Here is a 13116-nt window from a genome sequence, read left to right on the forward strand (position 1 = left end):
AGATTTGAGTCGAAGATTACTGTACTTAGTCAAGTTCAGGCACATCATAAAAACATCTACACATCATGTAAGGAAATCACACCCTCTCGAAAAAGCTTACCTCTGGATATTTCAGACGTTTGCTGCGCGACATGAAAAATTATTTTTTGGCGTAACTATACCATAGAATGTTAATTTGGTAAGGTAAAAATAAAGCCAAAACGATATGCCCAAATAAAACGCATTCCAAATGGTGAACTTGAAAATTTTAGGATAATTCATTGTCGATGCCTAGATAGTGTCATGGCCACTTTAACACAGAGGGCTCTCTTTTGTAAAACTCGATCGAGTTGCTCTTCCTTTAGTTTTCAGACGTCTCGGGAACTGTTGCATATTTTATCGGTGAAATTAAATTCTCGTTCGTCATTGTTAAAATTGCGAATTAGCCGAACTCAATTGAAGATTTTTGGATAACGGACACCTTTAAAGAACACCATCGTCTAGAAAACCGCATAAATGTGGGTACTTTTTAAAATACTGATCACAATTGATCAAAGATTGAAGTTATATTTATCTTTTTGAATATTCATCTGAGCGGTTGTTCGAAACTGGTCATCTCGTACAACGAGACATAATTTTCTCTCTTTTGCTGAGTTTGAAAAACTTTATCACCCACTGTTACCTAAAAGTCATGCCAGGTGGTGTTTCAAACGGAACCAACATTTGTTTACATTTGGTAAAAATAGAAAAAATAATTAAAAGATATGTTAAACGTCTTCCTGAGGAAGCCGGGAGTCGAGTCTCTCGAGAGAAATCGAACTTCACGCCTTCAGTAGCACCCTACTTACACAATCTAAATGGCTAACACCCATATAATCTAAATTTAGATCAGTGGGTTCAAGCCGTGTCAAATGATCATCTAAGTCTTCCCAGTAGCTTATTAAATATGTATAAACATTTCGACCAATCAAATTCCTTCACTCGGAATGCGCAAGGGAAAATCCTTTACCGAATAGTTACGAATTCGCTAGCTCTACTTGGTTTGGACGTTCAGGTATTATCGGCTTTGTCGTGTACTTTTGGCGCTTCTTCGTCACTATGACTGACAAGGATACAAGTAGAGCTCGCAAAAGAACATATAATAAAATAAGCGATGTACAAAAGTCAAAACTACAAGAATATTATGACGGCGGCATGAAAACATGCAGTTCTGATAATACGGGAAAGATTGGTGTGGCAGCCGAGGAAACTGGGCTGACTATTGATCAAGTAAAGGTAAGATATTTATTAGTTGGACCGAAACACTACCATGTTTGATGTATGCGGAATACCCCGCCACTTATTTACATCTCGTTGAATAATAATAACGATCATTGTGGTGACTGCTTCTTTCTTCAACGCACCGACATATGTAAATGATGAAGTGGTATATTGTCCTTCAGAATTATACTTCCCTTACTCTATGTACTGCACCAACATATCTTTGAAAGGATTGAATCTTAAACAAAATTTTGCCCGTCATACACCAAGGTCAAGGAAGTTCACTGTACGATTGTACTATTCATAATGAGGCGTTGTGGTAATTGTTTGCCTCGTTAATTAAAGGAAGCTCCCATGTTTTTTTTTAAATAATTGTTTTGTACCGTTTTATGCTCGAAAATACGCTTGCAGTCTGCAGTATAATCAATGATCAAGAATATACCGGTAAAAGAAGATAGGCGTTTACTCATCCGTTATTATAAATTATAAAGAATAATTATTTTGTGTTACCCTATTGAGAGCTAACGTAAGCAACCTTAGTGAAACGTAGGCTAACCCTAGTGCCCTGTTGGCCAACAGAAGAGCTAGTTAGGGTAACCTGAGTGCTCTGAGGCTAACCGGAGCACAAGTTTGGCTAATTGGAGCTGACAAGTAGGCTAACCTAAAAGTGTGAATAGTGGGTAACCTGATAGCTAACGATCGAATCCTGGCTCGAAGTTTAGGTTACATCCTCAATCTAGAGTGGTTGAATGTTACATTTATCATCCATTCGACATCCATGTACATGCCAAGAAGATCTACCTTTATTAATTTGTTGCCAGCCAATCATTCTGTTCTGGATCGAATACAATCTATCGATCAAGTAAAGTATACAAGCTTAGAGCTTCTGCGTGCAGCTTGCATGGGTATTAATAGGGTCAGGTCCTGCCAGGGGGTTCCCTGTGTTGCTTGTCTGAATTTAAAAAGCTACGGTGTCATTATTTTGTCTATATTTCTCCACCTTGTTGTTGTTGTCGGAATTTTTGTGAACAAGATCTTAATTTTTTCAGACTTTCATATATTATGCTATCACTACTTTTTTGGCCATGTCCCTTGTAGGAATTTACCCTGGCTGGGCCTCTGTAGGGCCAGCAAGGGAAAGAGGGCAAAAAGGGAAGGGTTGCTATTGTAGCTTAAGGCATTTTGAAATACTTTATTTTAATGTGATACATTTATATAAAAATGGATTGGAAATGCTAGACAAAAGGAAAAGATAAGTTCTGGAGTACAAGCAGCTCCAAAGCCAATTAAGATTCCGACGGGTTCACGTGGCTCACACTCCTACAACAAGTCGTGTTCTGTTCAGAGTATTTCAAGTCAGGTGAGAGGCCTGATAATGTTTTCAAACACTAAGAACAAATTATTTACATGCATTGTAACTATTATAGACCATTCCTAAAATAATTATAAGGTACATTAGAGGCATTACAATCCTGGGGGATGGGTTTGCAAATCCCCCCCCCTCCCCTATTTAAAAGAATTTTTCAGTATTTGTCAGGCAAATGCTTAGAATTCAGGCAACAGTAGAATCAAATTTAAGGCAGTTCTGCATCAGTTTAATGCTAACACATTAGGAAATTGTGTAATTTTCTCAGGCATGGAGGTCACAGTCCCTCCCCTCCAAGTCAAAGGGTGCCTGTACGTCTATGGGTATCATTAATAAACCTCTACCAGTGAATTATTTCTAAGAAATGAATATTGTAGCTTTCTCTCCTAACTTTGTCTGCTGGATGTTAGTTTTATTTTGGTGCCAGAATACCAGATTTAAATCAATAATGGACAGTGGTTTTGTTAAATGTTTCTAAACCCCAGGAGGGGTACTTGCAAGGGTGGGGGTCCAACAGAGCTCTATATTGTGACCCAAAAGGGTTTTCATCCTCAGCTTCTTTTAACCTTTGGCAACATAATAGAGTGGTTGATTAATTTATTTTCAATTTTAGTTAGATCTTTGATTGCTGAGGAAACTGAAAATCATGCAGTGACACTATAATAATCAAACTAATTCAATTGATATTCTGTGGAAATGAAAGCTTTAATTTTTTTTTTTTTGCTAGATGAGTGCAAGAAATTGTCTTTGCCTCAAAAGAACAAAGAAGCTGCCAAGAAGTGGCATGACATGACATCTGCAGAAAAAGATGAGTTCAAAGGAAAGGCAGAAAGTTTAAAGGCCCCAGATGTTTCAGAGCTTAGTGAGGCTCAAAAATCTAAGTTGATATCAGCTCACAGGAAAAATCTTCTAAATGAGGTAAAGATTTCAATCACTTTAAGAAATAATCTCTAAGTCAAATTCCAATTAGGCAGCATAAACCATGAAAATTCAGAATAATTTAAAACTTTATTAAAAGTGGATGAATAATTTCTAATTGTTGTTAGTATACTTTCAGAGCTGAGCAAAGAGTTTCCAACAATCTAATTGGTCGAGCGGTTCCTTATATGATGCTATATAAACCGCTCTGCATGGTTTATATAAAATGTTAAAATAAAATGTTAGTAAATGTTACTAAAATGTTATGATTTTAGAAATTTCTCTGTTGTTCAGCTCTGAAATTATACTAAAACAATTATTCACCTCAGGTTCGGTGAATATTGTGGAATAATCCCCTCTACTTCGTCTCCGGGATTATTTGATGATATTCACCTCTCCTTCAGCAAATAATTGTTAATTATACTCTGTGGTAATTAATGCAACATGCAGATGTTTGTGTCCTTTTGAGTAATTATCCTCATGCCACATTTTACTTTTTCATCTACTTCAACAGATCATGTTTCTGGAAGACTTAGGCTGTGAATCTTCTCTGATTTTTCAAGACACTTCAGGCCAAGTGTACAACTTTGGATCAAGTGCAGGGTACTCTTTTTTATGCCTGAATCCTGACATCAACATCAAATTCCGAGACCACTTTGGTATTATATTATTACTTTGAATTAGTAACATTATAAACATCTTTGAAAGTGTTCTGTTGATTTTTTGGCATGCAACTGTATTTAGCAGAAGCTTATATCAGTAGCTTATACTATTCAGTGTGTCATCCAATTGATGAGATTATTCATGATTGTAAATAAGGTGAATATGTTATCAAAATAGACCAGAAACTACATAGTACCTCTCTCTTTATTTATTTAGCTTGCACCAATGAGAGGTTCACATACAAAGATGTACAACAGCTATTCAATTCCAAATACAGTAAGTTTAAAAATATACATATTATTTACTTTATAGTACAGATATTAACATGTAAATGTTGTCATCATCATCATCATCATCATCATCATCATCATCATTGTCATCATTATTATTATTAGCTGATTGGTTGTGAATGGCTTATTCGATATATACCTTAATAGCAGCATGGGCTGAATTGCTAAGGTTTACAATGTTATTAAGGTTGAGATCGGACGTCAACATTATCAGGCGCCTCTGCCAGCCACTTCAGTCCATGTAACGACCTCACCTTTCCCCCCACACATCCCACCCCAGTGGAGGACATCCATCACACAGTAATCTCGTGTGTGGGAAATTAATATTTCCTACCTCTAACCCTGCAGGAGATGGGGCCTACAGTTTATTCGTCCTTATCCAAGAAGACTAGAATATCTATCCATTTCTTGATATTATCGAAAGGTAGAAAATTCTCCTCAGGTATTTTAAGGCCATGAGTATTGATCCGACTGGGCCTCGAGCCCGCACAACACAATCCGGCGCTCTAAGCAATTGAACTAACTAGGAGGCGGTAACAACAAAGATGATGATGATGTCTATAACAAAATCCTCAAACCTGATTGATTCTGAACAGCGATTATTTGATCCTTAATCTGAATACTGTAATAAGCAAACTGTCCAATTTGGCCTGTGTGATAATCATTACAGCTGCTTGTAATTGGACAGGTCAAATCTGACAGTAATATGCAGCCAGTGAAAATCCAGAGGAAAATGGCACTAGCCAATGAAATTGAATTACTTATTCCTACCTTGTGTCTCACATTTTAGCAAAGAAAGTGTATGATGGGACATGTGGAAATGGTCAATAAGACTTACTGTCATACATTTCAGGGGTACTCAGGCTCGTTACTTCTCCAATTACTTCCTAAATTTTACTCCACTCAGTGCTATTATCATTACCAATCAATGTTTCTCTTTCTTTTGCACTGTAGGTGAAGCAATAAAGAAACCAGGCAGCAGGGTGCCGTATCTACGTGGGGGTTTTACAGTAGAAAATCTCCCAGATGGCATTTTCTTTAAGAAACCCTTCCATTATGGCACTAAGCAACTCCAGGCCATAATGGAGAAAAAAAGCGAAATTAAATTTGTGATTACCGATGATTTAGACAGTAGACAGCTGTAGCATTACTCAGCCTTCTGTCCGAGTCATTCAGTTCAAAGATGTAGTTTGAAGATATGCCACGCACAACACGTTTTATTTTCTTTCTTTTTTTTTTTTTTCCAGCTGCAATCGATTGAAAAAAAAAAATGAATCGCGGTGTCCCAGTGCGTCACCGTTCCGTCTCTTTTTCCTCGCCTTCCCCTTCTCCCTCCTCCCACGCCTCACACCTTAACTCCCTCCCCCCCTTCCCAACTTTACCTAGATGAAATGATTCTTCCACGTTTGTTACTTTGATTGCCGGAAAAACATGGCTTCTCGATGTAGTGGAGAAGTTTCACATTATCATGGTCATCATGGCGCAAACTGGACACCAGCGTTCGTGCTAATCTCGTTAAAAGAATTTAGAAAAACTTCACATGGTTAGCCAACCCACAGTAAATAGCTGTTATGATATCTTCTTGCAGAAACATGAATTCACCGTCAAAAATAATCTTTAAACACATACGTCCGTACACACAATTGTGAACACTGGAGAGGAATACGGTAGTTATATGCTATAACGAAATCATGTGCTAAACCTGACTACTGGACTATCTAGAAAAGGACAAAAAAAAAACCTTTAGAACAATTTTATGAAGAAATCAGTCGATAAAAACTATTACTGAACATTACCTTCGCCAGGAAAATGATATTTTAAGAAATAGTTTAGTATCATGGAGGTTGGAGGACGATCGACGTCGTGTTTGACTTGTGGTTGATTTGCTACTTGATGTACAATAACACGACAACATAACGAATAAAGCGAAGATCCAGAGTTAGCAATTGATCGCGTGAAACCTCTGCGCAATTTGCAGAACACTTTTACAGAGTAGCGCTGACTGCCTGTTTACCATTTTTAACAACATAATCCGTTAAGTCGCCAGAAATAATTACAACTTATAACTTTTCCTCAGTAATTCCGGCACGTGCTAATTTCGTTACGGGTGTGTCAATTTCGTTATGGCCTCACAAAGGACGTATACTGATATATTTTACTTGATATCATACATAACAGAAATTGGAAATTATGTGGCACATATTGACTATTTCATGGATGTCACCCAGATATGTTTTGCCTAAACACTGTATAGCAAGGTTACATAATGAGATCCATTGCCATCTAAGAATGATAGGAGGTGCATGGGTATATCTACATACATACATACACTTTATTTGGTATAGCAGTTGAATTAAGGCAGCTAAAAATAGCTGATGTGGACCAGCTGTTATCGAAACAATTTACATCAACAATAAAAAAATTAATAAATAGATAAAACCGCATGAATTCTATGGATAAGATCACGGATACAAATGAAGTTTGAAATTAAAAACTAAAAATTTTGTTGGACGGGTGATGGTTACGTAAACTATGCAACGCTCAAAAAGCGTCATTTCAGTTCAGTAAGGATGGTCCGAATTGACAATGTACTAAAGGACGACGACCGAGTTCAGTATTTGGCTCATCAACTAGAGTATTCAAACCTAAGTTATATAAAGCGATAATTAAAATACAGAGTTTATGTAGATATTCGAGGCACCCACCCCACACTTGCTAATCTCTGTTTATCGATCATTCCCTTTGGTGCAGATCGACAAAGATGACTAATGTTTTTGTTCGACAATGGTGGACCTCTCAAAATTGCATGACAACGGTGACTCATGGTCCGACATCTTTTCCACGCCTACAATTGCACCTCCAGTGAACTCCAATCCATACAAACATGATTTTCAATCATATCAGAACCTAACAGAGTCTGTATGGGAGTCTAATAAAACGGGGTTTTAACTAGGTGGCTACGTAGAGCTGTCCAGTTACGAGTGTCCGTTAATTAAGGGAGCTTCGGCACCGATTCGCGTATAAAATATGCCCTCTACACATGTTATGTATAGTCCTAATAACGTAAAACTGCAACGAATCACCACCAAGATGAAATTTGCCAACGGTGAGAATTTATTAAAACATATTGGATGATTAGCCAGTCATTACAATCCTACGCGATGTATAGCCGCTCAGTTGGCCCAATGGAGAGAGCGCTTGACTGTTGTGCGGGAGGTCGAGGGTTCGAGCCCCGGCCGGGCCAACACGCAAGGTCTTCAAATAATTGAGAAGAATTTGCTACCTTTCTATAAAATCAAGAAATGGTTAGATATTCTAGTCTTCTCGGATAGGGACGAATAAATGGAGGTCCCGTCTCCTGCAGGGTAGGGGGTAGGAGTCGTTAATTTCCCACGCACGAGATTACTGTGCCAGTGGGTGTCCTCCCCTGGGGTGGGATGGGTGGGTTTACTGGGCCCGCAGTAATTGGCGCAAGCTGTTGCGATGTCCCTGGCGGTTGGCGAAGCTAATAAAATAAATTGATATTTTATTGGGTTTTCCGAGAAGTTTACCCACTATTAGCGCTCGCACATAAACAAAACAACGGCTGTTTCTGTATGGTTTTGGCAAGCACCAGAGACAAAATGAGCTTTATTCATCATCAGATAATTCGCTGTCTGATGATAGTTCTAACACAAAGGCCTCATCGTCCACATCTTCCTCCATCACCAATTCGTCTGATTTCTCGTCATCTCGAAGATAGTCGATACCACTCAAATGAGCATAGGTTTTTGCTACCTCAGCATGATCAATAGGTTGAGGGGAATCCAAGATACCACCCCACAAAAGCAGCAGCGAGGAAATGTGATTACAGTGAATCATCCGTTTTTTTTTTTAAGGCAAGCTATCATTCCTGCATTAAGAGGGTCATCAGTGAGAGGCAGAAGCGCTTCCACTGATTCGTCTATAAGCTTGATTTCGTTTTGGAGAAAAGAGACGAGGCGATTCATTTCCTCTTTTAACAGCTCAAGCTCTTCCTGACACCTGTTGTGTAAGCAGAAAAGGTCAACTATCTGCCTCCTAACAGGAGCAGGAACGGTGTCCCCTTCCTCTTGGACTTCAGAGTAAATGCTGCTCCTTGGATTCTTAGCATCGTCATAAAGAATTTGGGGTACATCATTTAGAAGATACCCATTTACTTCAGACAAAGTTTTGTGGATGGACTTCACGACTTTGTCGATCTGCTTTGCGAGCCTTATGGCAATTGCTTGGCCATCTGAAAATTAAAAAGTTCACAATAACTAAAGACGCAATGCAGTGGCAGTTTTATGGATAAGACGGAAAAATGTAAATGTGTAAGACTTGGAAACTGGGAAAATTTAGCCCTCATACCCCTTCTCAAATAATCGCAGTACAATGCCTAGCCTCGCAGTTAAATACAACTGGCATACGCAATAACATAACGACGGAATTACTGCAGACCATGATCACCAAAATACACATGCTACTGAATATTTTACATAGCAATTTCTTCAGTTTATTACCAGCATATTTTCGCTTCAATTCCACCAAGAAACATCTTTCGGATGCCATACAATGTAACTTCAACAAGAGTTCGCTCTTTCTCTTCTAGTAGAGGCGTGACTTTACGGTTACAAACACACGGGACAAATCGGACCATCTTTCTTTGATGTGATGCTTCTTTTCCATGGCCACTATGGCCTTCTCGTTCCTATGTACAATAAATGCAAGTTAGAGAGAATTATTATCTGTCTTTAATTTAGCACCCCTAATTCTCTCTCTGCAGAACCTGATTATTGCAGTCGTTGCTGCAAGGAAGAAATTTGCATCTTTATGACTTACCGCTTGATTTTCTTTTCAACATCTTTTACCTTCCCTTCATCTTCATCTTGTACATAGTTCAATTCATTTCTGAAAAAAAAAAAAAAAAAAAATTAAGTGGGTGGAGATAAGTACAAGATATGTTCAGTTTAATGCTGAGTAATTATATCAGCTAAGGTGGAAAGAAAGGGAAGTACGAATACGTTTGTTATATTATTGTGAAAACGGGTTTTTGCCTTCACAAATAAACGGACAGATGGGGGACAACTCGATAAACTTCTTCTGGGAAAAGGTTTTTCCTGGGGGCACTCGCTGGCTGCAGGAAGGCCGAGATCTACTTACGGCTGTTGACTATCCTCGCAGCAATGACTAACAACAACAAAGTTGGCTCCAAAGTATATTTATTAAGTACCACTGAGCTGACTAGTTTTTTACCTGACTTGACTAGACTGGGTTTGACTGAAGAAAGCTCTACAAAACATCTCTATTCAAGCCGAAGTCACAAAGGATTATAGCTAATGCCATGAATCAACTAAAAGATTAGTTTCACGTAGTCTACCACAACGATTGGTTAGGTAGGAATTGCGCCTTTTACAACATTAATCACTTTCGAAAAGCTCAGGTACTCGCTATAATGTAAATCATGAATTTGGTAGGTGGTACTTCCACACTATTTACCTGAGTTTTTTAGACATAAGGAGCAAGCTGACATATTCCTCCCACTGCAGTGTTAATCCTGTGACAGATTAATAATGTATTAGTGAATACAAAAAAACTGTTTTCCCTACTGATTTGTAATAAATGCTGAGGAATAAAACTACCGTGTTCTTTTGGTTTCAGCGCTTCCACTTCTTCCTTTTGCCACTCTTGTATCACATCATCATCACAACCTAGTACAGGTAAATACAAATTGTATTGCAATAATCGGGCAGAAACGCATGCATGTGAGTCATTGTGCTGTTTTTGAATGCAATGAGTAAAAAAAAAAGTTTAAAATGTATACCTGGAAGTTTTTCAGTGAGTTCCTCAAGCTTTGCACTTACATCATGTAGAAGAGTTTCTGCCCTAGCAAACTTTGCTTTTAGAGTAATACCTGTGAACATTGAAAGGAATCAGTGTAATGTGTGCTTATGAAAGTAATCAACCACGACTTACATCTTAACACACGTCCTTATTGAAAACATGAAGAATTGCAACTTATACGACAGCTAACACAGGGTAGATAAAGCTGTCCAGCTAAAGTTCTGCTCAATAGTTGATATATCTTTTACTTTTCAGCAAAACCTACAGAAACGTGAAAGTTGTGTGTTCAATAAAATTAAACATACCAAATTTGTGAAACAAATGTTGGGCATAGTGAAGAAGCCCATCAGTCAAAACATCTGTCCTCTTGTGAGCACTCATTTCTTTAGTGACAGAGGAAAACCTACGCAGAAAGGACCATAACCTTTCCACCCCTTCGCCATCTGTCAATCCAGTTCCCTTGATCCTTCTTGGACTGTATTGGATCTACAGACAATCACATTGAAGATAAACCTAAGAGTCAATATGGCATGGACCTTGCATGAGATAGTTCGCCAATACATGTACTAGCCTGCAGTGCGGGCAGATTTTAGCAGTGTGAATGAATATTTCCAAATTGAGTGTTCAAAGCACCATCTTGAATTAGGAAAACAGTGGAGAGTTAGAGCAAAAATATGTTTACCAAGCCAGTAGGCGTGAGACCTCCTCCCGCATTGCATTCTCGCCCCAACTTTCCAGTAAAACAAACACTCAAAAGAGAACAACCACTAAAACCACCTACACTGCATGCTATATACTCAAAAATTATAATTTTCAATTTAGGTAAAATAAACCTCGAGTAAAGGTTCACTGGCCGGTGGTCTTTTCCGAAGCTGATAGGTTTATGTAGGGTGGCCACTCTTTTGAAAGGAACATGTACATGTGCTTAAATATTTTACCTCGCTTGCTAAGCTGACCCTTGGAGATCATTTGCTTTTGATTTTGGAAACTGCTGTCAGATTTCTGATCCCACACTGCTCACCCATTGGTAAGCATGGGATGTTTATTATAATTACAACTGTATTTAACCAATGTCGTGGTATTGCCACACATTTCTTCACATTGTCACCAGGCCATTTACCGTCAAACTGATATATAATTACTAACCTGGCATGATGCCTTGTGCCCATAGCAATGGAATATGGGTATGTAACACCTTCCACGAGGCTTTCCTGAGATGAACACTAACAAATATAATCATGTAAATGAAAATTGTGTAAGAAGTAACAAACTATTCTGAAGTTAAGATGTCATCCTCACAGATATTCATGCAATTTAAATGTAAGCAATAATGGGAATTTAACCAAACACAAAGAAGAAACGAATTTGGCCCCATTGGGATTTCAGCCCATCACATTGTCATTACAATGCTCTATCCACTGAGCTATGAACTGCCATATGTTGGGAGCAAGCCAGTACCCACGAGAGGAAGTGATGAAACAGGCAATGGACTAACGTGAGCTGCAAAAATGAAGTTTTATTTGACTGAGCCAACCGCTCAAAATTCATTTCATAACTCTGTCCATTACATCTTCATTTAATTCCCACAGTTCACATAATTCCAGACTGTTCCAATAAATATATCTTACTAACCAAGCGCGAGGGCCATACTGAGAGAATATCAGCCTGAGGTCTTGACAGTACGGACAGAGCGCAGCGAGGTCTGTACAAAAAAGAACGAGGGCCAATATTCTTCCAGTACGGTCCCGAGCAAGCTTGTTTAATAAGAGATTTATTATAGGACTGAAGTTCAAAGGGACCCAAGTGCCTGGTCCAATACTGAGAGAATATTGACCGGCAATAGAGCATTTTGAATGGTTGATTTTAGTTATTGGCCCTCTGACTTCCCAAGTCGTGTAATAAATTATTTTATTTCATCCCAAATTTAATAGAAAATACTTTGGACAGTTCTACAAAATTAAATACCACTTTAGAATTACCATTTAGCCTCCTGCACAGTCATGTTCAAAAAATTTACTTACCTTCAAATGGTGTGCTAATAGACAAGCGATGTCATACATGATGATTACTCTGCTTCTGGTGCTCTCATTAAGACTTCTAAGCCTCTTAAGCTCATAAACAGAGTATGATATTCTGTAGAGAGAAAAGATTATTGAAAAGGTGAATCAATAACCAATTTTTTCTTTTAAATCTTTTTAAAAGAAAAATCTAAGACAAATTTAATATATTTCCTATAATATGACATTCAAATTTAAAACAAAGTTATACAATGATGATGCTATTAGTGTAAAAAATCATAGGATGCTCCTGCATTGTATATACAAGTGTGCTAATTGTCAGCTTGACAAATTCATAATAATCATGGTTCTATCATGTAATTCTAACAGACAATACATGTAGGATTGAGCACAACATTAGGTAAAATGTATTTACATAATTATACTCCATACCTTTCACCATGCTTTATGTTAAGGAATCCTTTAGGAAAGTCTGATGTCTGCATACTCGCCCAAAGACACCTTTCTCATCAAAGAGTTTGTTTTTGCCTTTTGATCTTAAAGCTGAAAGAACCTCTCCAGCATGGAACTTACTGCAGTTCTGTGATAAACAAGGGACAAAAACAGAAAATCTTGAATTCAAAGGGCCAAAAGGAAAATCATACAGTTCTCAAATTAACATCTGAGCATTGCATCACCTTATATACAGACCTGTTCCATGTCTGCTCCAGCTTTGCCATAACTGTTGACAAAATTGTCAACATCATCCTGGTCTGCAATCAGGAGAAATTTATTTGTT

General features: G+C 38.0%; 1 protein-coding gene and 1 pseudogene across 3 annotated transcripts; one reads left to right on the forward strand and one right to left on the reverse strand.

Annotated features, from left to right (window-relative positions):
- Positions 1-1077: 1077 nt before the first annotated feature.
- LOC148725692 (uncharacterized) lies at positions 1078-5636 on the forward strand (annotated as a pseudogene). The gene is made up of 6 exons (XR_015991116.1): positions 1078-1254; positions 2459-2599; positions 3333-3523; positions 4038-4182; positions 4403-4462; positions 5431-5636. The product of XR_015991116.1 is annotated as an uncharacterized LOC148725692 (transcript).
- A 2942-nt stretch (positions 5637-8578) lies between these two features.
- Positions 8579-13103, reverse strand: LOC148725693 (uncharacterized). Of its 2 annotated transcripts, none has more exons than XM_088729586.1 (10): positions 13029-13103; positions 12771-12918; positions 12342-12453; positions 10626-10806; positions 10301-10390; positions 10119-10187; positions 9976-10033; positions 9319-9387; positions 9000-9187; positions 8579-8731 (listed from the first exon to the last, which is right to left on the reverse strand). In XM_088729586.1, the coding sequence occupies exons 2-9, from the start codon at positions 12821-12823 to the stop codon at positions 9085-9087; spliced, it is 735 nt and encodes a 244-aa protein (XP_088585712.1). In that variant the 5' UTR covers positions 12824-12918; positions 13029-13103; the 3' UTR covers positions 8579-8731; positions 9000-9084. The 2 variants fall into 2 exon arrangements, with proteins under 2 accessions (XP_088585712.1, XP_088585713.1); XM_088729587.1 differs by having other exon boundaries at positions 13016-13096.
- Positions 13104-13116: the final 13 nt, after the last annotated feature.

Source organism: Stylophora pistillata, chromosome 8, assembly GCF_964205215.1.
Source record: "Stylophora pistillata chromosome 8, jaStyPist1.2, whole genome shotgun sequence".
NCBI classification, from domain to species: Eukaryota; Metazoa; Cnidaria; class Anthozoa; order Scleractinia; family Pocilloporidae; genus Stylophora; species Stylophora pistillata.